Source organism: Crassostrea angulata, chromosome 8, assembly GCF_025612915.1.
Source record: "Crassostrea angulata isolate pt1a10 chromosome 8, ASM2561291v2, whole genome shotgun sequence".
Classification (NCBI taxonomy): domain Eukaryota; kingdom Metazoa; phylum Mollusca; class Bivalvia; order Ostreida; family Ostreidae; genus Magallana; species Magallana angulata.
In genome coordinates this window covers 25491023-25500426 of record NC_069118.1, presented here as the reverse complement: position 1 = coordinate 25500426, position 9404 = coordinate 25491023, and the positions used below count along the sequence as shown (strand labels likewise).

At 31.8% G+C, this 9404-nt stretch overlaps 1 protein-coding gene across 1 annotated transcript; it reads left to right on the top strand.

Annotated features, from left to right (window-relative positions):
* The first annotated feature begins 3360 nt into the window (after nucleotides 1-3360).
* LOC128160841 (uncharacterized) lies at nucleotides 3361-4197 on the top strand. Its single transcript, XM_052824156.1, has one exon. It carries the CDS (start codon nucleotides 3361-3363, stop codon nucleotides 4195-4197), a length of 837 nt encoding a protein of 278 aa, XP_052680116.1.
* Nucleotides 4198-9404: the final 5207 nt, after the last annotated feature.

Sequence of the window (9404 nt, the reverse complement as noted above, 5' to 3'; positions counted from 1 at the left end):
ATTATGCTTTGGTTTCATTGATTTCAAAATGCTTTAATTTGCAATTATTTCACAATTGCAATAATTATGAAGGGGAAATATATTATCATTTAAATTAAGTCTTTTAAAAAAGCTTTTCTGTTAATTGTCTATTATAGTAATTATTATTGCACTTACGACCTTTTTATATTTTATAGTGTTTACAGGCACATTTAAATCAAATCTCTATGGTTCAGAACTTAATAATTGTCAAAATTCTTATACAAATACATTATAATTTTATTTGTGATTTTATATTTATGAAGTGTGCAAGATATAATGTAATAAAACAGAAAATATTTTCTTACCAATGTTGCTGCAGTCATACACATCCGTCAATCTCTGGATTCTGACATGAACTGACTATTAGGCATGGTGTAGGTAAATAAATGGTTTATTGGATGCTTATTTCAGACAGATATCAATAAGAACATCACAATATTACCAAATATATACTAACATATAATTCAGAAATAGTTTATAAATCCCTCAAAAGTTTTTAAAGGTCATAAGTGGTATATAAGACCTACTGCTGCAGATACCTTAGGTAGTTTCTGTAATTGAAATTGATGTATGTGCCACTTATGACCTTTTGCTTCTGTAGAAAATGGAGATACGACCTTATTCTTATTACAAATATTAAACTATTTTCACATACGACAAAATTGTACTTGGTATTCCTCATTAACAAATGCAGCTACAGTTACGACCTTTTGACATGTGATAGATATGACCAATCAAATAGGGATATTGCTAAAAACCTATTTTCGGTAGTATCTACCACATACGACCATTTGCTTCTATCGCGACAACATATTTAATTCATAAATTAATTGAAGTGACAATTTTAATAGCATGTAAATTTTAAGATGAAGTTAAAATTGTTTATGAATGACAGCAATGACCTAAAAATACATTTTCAATTTATGGCCTTAGTTACATGTATTGACCCTGCCCTAGGGCCTGAACCCCTGTTCCGGGGAACATAGATTTCACAATTAAGGTAGATGTTTTTAAAATGGATATTATGACCATGTATTTAGTTTACACAAGTATTTACGGGAGTAGAGAAGTCAATTTTCTGAAAATGTAATTCATTTTCAATATATGTCCATACTGGCCTCGTCCTAGCGCCTGATCATATGACCAAGGAGCCATCATGGGCACAAATTTCAGAAATTTATGGAGAGTACTTCATGTACACCATAACTATGCATTTAGTTTTTATCAATTATACATGGGTATGGATAAGAATTTTCTTTCAAGATTTAAAACATTTTTTCAATATGCTTTATTGGCCTCACCAAACGGCCTAAACCTGTACCATGAATTTTACAATTTACGGAGAGGACTTCATAACGATGCAATCATATATGGGAATAAAGACAAGATTTATAGAAACAAAATCCATTTTTACAATATGGCCATATTGAACCTACTCTAGGGTCTGAACTAGGGATGGGACGATGCGCCGGTGCATCACGTTATTTATTTTGATGATAATTGGATCGATACTTTTACCATTGATACAACGATACTTTTTTTTATTTTTTCAAAAATATCCGAGCTTCATACATGTATATTGGCTATTTTTAGTCTGCGTGCCAAATATGAAAGTACAAGGATGGCGGAAAACCTCGTAAAGTTAACAAAACTGTTAGGAAGCTAAATCTGGAGTGTGGACATTTTTTGATTACTTGTTTATGAAAAAGTTGTGTATACGAGACTAAAGTAATTTGTAAATTTTGCAACAGTCATTTTAATATCATAAAACAGCCTTGGACATGCAGTAATACATCGACAAATTGAATAAATTTTAAACCCTTATTCATTATTTCATTTAGTTGCAATGTATCGTGATATGTACCGAATCGGCTTAGTACAGTATTGGACCCAGCACTCAGTCTGAACCTCTGATCCAGGGGCCATGATTTTCACAATATCGGTAGAGGGCTTTATGGACTTCATAACAATGATTTTAGTTTTAACCCAACATTTGTAGAGGTAGAAAAGATTTTTTAATAATTTGGCCTTTTTCTGGCATATTTGTCTCCGCCTATGAGGCCCTGCGAGTGGTTAATCCCAATGGTTAATTTCACAATTTTAGATTCTTTTTACCATAGAGATGCTTCACACCAACACTGGTAATACTTGGCTAAGGAGTTTACAAATGTTATGTAAATTCAAAATTGTTAACTGAGACGGATGATGTTTAAAGCATGACAACAGATGAAGACCAATTGCAATAGGTCAACTGAGAGACTTAGATCACCTAAAAATACATATAACCGGTATCTATTTAGAAAAAGGTTATGGTACATGTTTCTGAATGACCCCTTTTACTTCGTTATTAAAAACTGTTAAAGGTAATTGTTTCATCTTTGTGTTTGATTCCTTGTTGATTAATCAAGATCCTCTCCCTGGATGTGAATGCTATTAAGAAGGAAGAAGATATATCAATTATCAAATCAATTAATGATGAGAGAAGTCACGTGACATGGACCATGGCGGTTGTATTTAACTTGGCTCTCGTCATTTTGACAATTTTGTGAAGTTCTAGGCTAGAATGCGACTTTCTCTGTCCGGAATTTCCACCCCCAACAATCAGCAACACTCTTGAGGGTTTTTTGCGATTTTTCGTTATTTGTAAATATACCTGTATACCTGTATACTCCTGTGAATTCCTGCTGAAGTACCGTCACGGTGAGTGACCACTCTTCAGTTATCAACGTGACAAGGTACCGTTAGCTTTTGTACGTGTATATAGATACTCTGTAAATAACTGTACATAATGGCCACTGGTATGCTAAAACCAGTCTATTTGAGAAACTATATTGTTCAAGGTTCAAACCCTGTTACAGACTATGAACTTCATGAATCCGTCTTAATCTGTACTAGTGAAATCAAGTGTATTCAAAGAGACCGAGGTCTCTGGAGAATTTATGTGAACACTACCCAAAGTAGGGATAAACTACTAACCGAAGGTTTTGACTTTCGAAATACACATATCAATGTCTTTGAAACAAATCCTTTCTCTGCAGGAACAAACTCGCCCTTGGAGGAAGTTCTGCGAATCACAATCAAGGGAGTACCATTGTCCGTAGACGATGGTGAAATTATCAAAATGCTGGATAGCTACAAAGTTAGCCTTACAAGTCCAATTAAATATGAAAATATTAGACATCCCACTACTCATAAAATGACAAGCATCCTAAATGGGAACCGTTTTGTGTATGCCAAACCTCTACAAAATGGCCAATCACTCCCACGATCAGCTTTTTGTGCAGGCATTAAATGTCTCATTTACCATAAAGGCCAGCCATCTAAAAAACGAGTACCCAAATGTACAAACTGTTGGGGAGAACACTGGCGTACCCAATGCAGCGACAAAAAGCGTTGTCGCATTTTCATGAACCAGGATCAGAGAAGTGTGAGGCTTTTGTCGAAAACCAGAAGAACGTCATATCCTTTGCCGGTGCCGATAACCCATTATCGAATTTCTTTCCGTGTACCATACATGTTTTTGGAATCCATCATCGCTCCGCAGAACACGCTTTTCAATATGTTAAAGCCATTCGCTGCGGAGATCTCTCAAAGGCTACAGCTATACATGCAGCAGAAACGGCTCTAGACGCAAAAATGATTAGTAAAACAATCCAGATTAATGATGAATTCATTGATAAACAGGAAAAACTAATGGAAGAAATTGTGAATGCAAAGTATGATCTGGTTGAAGCTTTCCGGGAAATTCTGGACAAACAAGAACAATCAACACTCTTTGCTGAGAGTGTTTATGACGATTTCTGGGGAACAGGTCTAAACAAAGCCGGAACAGAACATACCGATCACAGAAAATGGCCTGGACAGAATGTGCTGGGGCAGATCTTTCGTAAGATCGTCAGTACGCGAAGGCCGGCGCCACCACGGAGATCTGAGTCTGTTCCTAGGAATCTACAGGCAGCCTCACAGCGTCATATCTCAGACATGTTAAGTTCGATTCGGAAATCCAACAAAAGAGCTGATAAGCAAGCGTCTACTATGCAAGACCACTCTCGGTCTCCGCTTAAATCTATGCGGACCAACAGGCGCAAAAATGCGGGCTACAAAACACCGATGTTAACTCTCTCGGAGAAAAACCACTGGGTACGGACTATGATAGTGGTTAGTGCGCGCTCTTAAACACTGTAGTCTGATGATCGACCCGGACATGATTTTAAGGACTGCGTATTGTAGACTGTATATTGTTAAACATGCTTCAATTTGTACTCTTTTTTCATTTAGAACGATAGCTTATTTCATACATGTAAAATTTTTAAATGGATAAGTTTGAAATTTTAACAGTTAATGCCCGAGGCCTGAACTCGGACGAAAAAAGAACTAAATTATATGCATGGTTACATGATATTCAAACAGATATAATTTTTGTGCAAGAAACCCACTATATAGAAAAAGATGTATTAAAATATGATGCTAGATGGTTAGGAAAATCGTATCATTGTTTTAGCGATTCAAAATTTAGTAGGGGTGTATCAATTCTTTTTAAAAAAGAATTAGATGTAGAATTAATAGAAAATCATGGGTCTATAGATGGTAGACGACTATTTTTGAAAGTAAAAATTAACGGCATTGAACTAACTCTTGTAAATGTATATGCACCAAACTCTGCTAAATATAGAAATGATTTTTTTATTAAGTTAAACAGTTTTTTACACAAAAGATGCGTAGTTGATCTTGATAATATAATAATGTGTGGTGATTTTACATGTAGCTGTAAAACTAATAATCCACAAGATCAAAGCTCAAATAAACTAAATAAAATTGTTTCTTCACTAGAAATGTATGATATTTGGCATACAGAATATCCCGATTTGGATGGTTATACTTGGTGTAACGCAGATAATGTTCCTAGTAGCAGAATTGACTATACATTTGTGAGCAGAAATTTTATTTATGATTTTGAAAAAATTACATTACGGAAAATTCCCGGAACAATTAATGGGAAGGGAATGTCTGATCATAGACTTCTGAAACATTCTTTTAAAACAAATATTAACAAAAGGGGAAACGGTTATTGGAAGCTTAACAATGCATACTTATCTGACGAAAATTACCAAAAAGGTATTCAAACTTTGATTAACGAAATAATATATGAAGAAAACACCAATCCTATGGTAAAGTGGGAATCTTTCAAAGCAAGAGCTCGTGAATTTTCTATTAACTTTGCAAAAAACTCAAAAGAAAGTATTAAACAAAGAATATTATCATTGGAAAAAGAAATAGACGATATTGAAAAATTGGAATTTCATCATATTGATATGACTAAAAAACGCAATCTTGAGGCTGAATTGGATAAAATTTACGATATAAAATGTAAAGGAGCATTTGTAAGGTCAAGGTCTAAATGGATGTTAGAGGGAGAAAAATCTTCAAAATATTTTTTTAACTTAGAAAAAAGTAGACAAAAACAAAGTATAATTAAAGAACTAAAAACTGACAACGGTACATTTAATAAAACAAATGACATTATGGGCGTAATGTGCGATTTCTATGAAAAATTATACTCCTCGAACAAAGTTTCCGACAATTGCATTGATGAATATTTATCATCTGTAGAAATTGATAATGAACTTAGCGAGCATGATGCTAATTTTTGCGAGCAATTCCCGTCTTGTGAAGAATGTACTGAGGCTGTCATGAGTTAAAAACTTAACAAATCTCCAGGTTTAGATGGTCTAACTAATGAATTTTATCAATGCTTTTGGAAAGATTTAAAGCAACTATTTCAAGATACACTAAAATGCATTTTTGAAAATGATCAAATGAGTTATTCACAGAGACTGGCAGTTATTTCCCTTATTTTTAAAAAAGGCGATCAAACCAACATTAAAAATTACAGACCAATTAGTTTGACTAATACAGATTATAAAATTATAGCTTTTGTATTTGCAAGAAGACTTCAAAAAGTGATTGATAACTTAATAAACGAAAATCAATCGGCGTACATTAAAGGGAGGTATATTGGAGAAAAACGCAAGAATAATTTTAGATTTATTCGATTATTGCGAGGAAACAAATAATGAGGGAATTTTTCTTTTCCTAGATTTTGAAAAGGCTTCTGATTCGATAGAATGGAACTTCTTATTAAAAACACTAGAGAAATACAAATTCAAAAATAATTTTATAAAGTGGATGAAGATTCTGTACAATAACCCGATGTTTCGAATAAAAAATAATGGATGGATTTCTAAAACATGCTATATGTCCAGAGGAATACGACAAGGATGTCCAATTTCGGCAATATTATATTTATTTGTAGCCGATATTCTAGCTTTAAAAGTGAAAAACAATGATCAAATTCTAGGAATAAAACCAAGTAATTATAGTAAAGAGTTTAAACATATACAACATGCAGATGATCTGACTTTGTTTTTAAGAAATAGGGAATCCCTAAAAGAGGCCATAAAGACTATAAAAGAATTTTCTAAACATGCAGGGTCTAAACTAAACATTGACAAAACAGAATGTATATTGACAGGTCGTTTAAAAAGTTGTAAAAATGATATTTTTGGAATAAAAATAAACACGTCATCCATTAAATGTTTAGGTATATATATTGGACATAATAAAGATGAGTGCTATAAGAAAAATTGGATAGACAAATGTGAAAACATGAAAAAGCTATATGAATCTTGGAAAAGGAGAAAACTCACAATTTTTGGTAAAACTGAAATTGTCAACACACTAGGTATAAGTAAATTTATATACGTAGCATCAATCCTACCATTACCAAATGAAGATGTAATTAAAAAATTGTATAGCCATATTTTTAACTTCATATGGAATAATAAAGATAGAATTAAACGAAAAACAATAATTGGAAAAATAGAAGAAGGAGGGACAGGTATTGTTGATGTACTTTTAAAATTCCAAGCATTAAAAGCAGCTTGGATTCCAAGATTTTTGAGAAATAAAGGTAGAAGTATTCTGGGTGAACACCTGGATCATCTATTAAAAAGTAACACTATAGATTTTGAATATATGTTGAAATTAAACTGTGTTAAGTAGGCTAACTTTGAAATGTTTAAAAACCTACCTTTGTTTTATAAAGAAATTTTTATGTATTTTAATCAATGTAAAAAAATTACAGAAATATCAAGTATGAATATAAACGATGTTTTACAAGAGCCTATATGGAATAATAGGCATTTTGTATTTGTTGGAAAACCTATGCTTTTTAAGAAATGGATTAAAAGTAACATTCTGTATGTTAAAGACCTATTCACTGACAATGGGTTTAAATCATTGTATGAAATTGGTGATGAAGTTTGCAGTAAAGCAAATCTACTTTGTGAATATAAGATTATAAGTTCTGCCTTTAAGAATATTAGAAATATTGACGGAGTTCAAGCAAAATTTATTAATATAAAAAACAAGAGAATGTTTTTGTTTTTTAAACAGTATTGTACAATTGAAAACAAGAAATGTAATTTTTCCTATGATATATTATTATATAGAAAATTTGAACCTCCAAAGTATAATCGTATTTACAAAGAAATGTATAATATACTCCCTGAAAATTGGAGATCTATATATCTTCAAAAAATCAAATTCGCTTTAGATAGAAATATTGCTGAATTCAATTATAATTTGTTACATAACATGTTGTGCTGTAAGAAAATCATGTTTAAGTGGAAAAAAGACACATGTAACAAATGCACTTTATTCTCTGAAATTGAAGATATTCAACATCTTGTATTCACGTGCGAGAATGTACGAAGCATTTGGAACATATTATCTTTTGTAATCAATGTGAGAATTCAATGGAAAGATGTTATTTTTGGCTTTTATTTTGAATGTAACAAAAAGACACGCTTATTAAATAACCTCATTTCTTTTGTTGCTTTAAAAATCTACAAATACAAGATGTTTTGCAGACTAGAAAGTCTCGATGAAACAGAATATAATCTAAGAAATCATGTTAAAATGTGTACTATTTTTTGGATAAATGTATTGAAATTTAGTAAATGTGACTTAAGAATTGATGTGATTGAAAATGTAACACAATTGTTATAAGATTGTGAGACACATGGTTTTTTTGTGTGTGTGTTTTTTTTTTCAATTTATTTTGTATGATTTAGATATATATATATATATATATATATATATATATAACTACATGTACGAAATTGAATAAAATGATGTAAAAGAAAAAAAAAAAAATCAATCTCTGCACACCGCATTCTTTTTCTAAAATAGTATTTACAGTGGCGTAGTCCCACCTATGGAAAGTGTTCGAATTAATTGATCGCAATATACATGACACTGTATATGGATTACTAGTATATTGATAATATCTTTATACTGTATTGACTTATTTGTTCAAAATATTGTGAATATATTTACATATACAAACATGATCCATTATCTACATGTATTAAGACAATATATGCGTTGAGACAATAAAAATTCAGTAACTGGTTAAAAAAAAAAAAAAAAAATCAATTAATGATGTTTAAGTAAATGTGCAGCTTTCAAAAATAGCCACTACTACATTATGGAATAGTGTGTTATCATATCAATAAAAGCATACAGTACCGATCAGACCCAACCTAACAGAAAGTAAACCCCAGATAAACCCTGAGTTTACTAGAGGGAACCCAGAGTAAACCCCAAGTAAACCCAGAGTGGGCACAGAGAGTAAACCCCGATCAGAAGTATACCATGAAAGCAGACGCTACATATGTATTCAGAATATACAAGGGGCAGGAAGCACAGTAGGAAAATAAGTTAAAATACAGGCGTGCTTCAGACTTCAGTGCGTATAGTTGACTCCAAAAGCATTCCTCGAATAAACCCAAAAGTAAACCCAGAAAGTAAACCCGAGGTTTAATTGGGGTTTACTCTGGTGTTAGGTTGGGTCTGATCGGTTCTGTACATGCTTATGATAGTTTCCCCCTGACAACAACACTGATTGACATCGGAAGTAAAATCCCCAAGAGGAAATATTCTGTCCATCAAAGTTTGGGGAATGGTGAACAGCTGGTCATTGATGAGTACAGACAATACATCACTGAAATAACCATATATGGATTTTTTAAAAAATATACAGTACTTTGATTTTTATATACATACAATGAGTATATTTAGGATAATGATATTCATAATTTCAAAATATGATAGCTATATATATATAATTAAACATTTTTTTCTACTATAAATTTTTTGAAATGTGTTATGGTATGAAAAAAAAAGGATGTGGTAACTATTAACAAATATCTGATATGATGTTGGAAAGAAAATACTTAAATAAATATTCAATCGTTTAGATATTGGGAATATATTATCAAGTTTTACATGTTTTCTTAAATGTATAAATTGTAGATTAA

What these genes read in the sequence shown, in the direction of transcription:
- LOC128160841 (XM_052824156.1), top strand. Translation starts at nt 3,361, where the DNA reads ATGTACAAACTGTTGGGGAGAACACTGGCGTACCCAATGCAGCGACAA.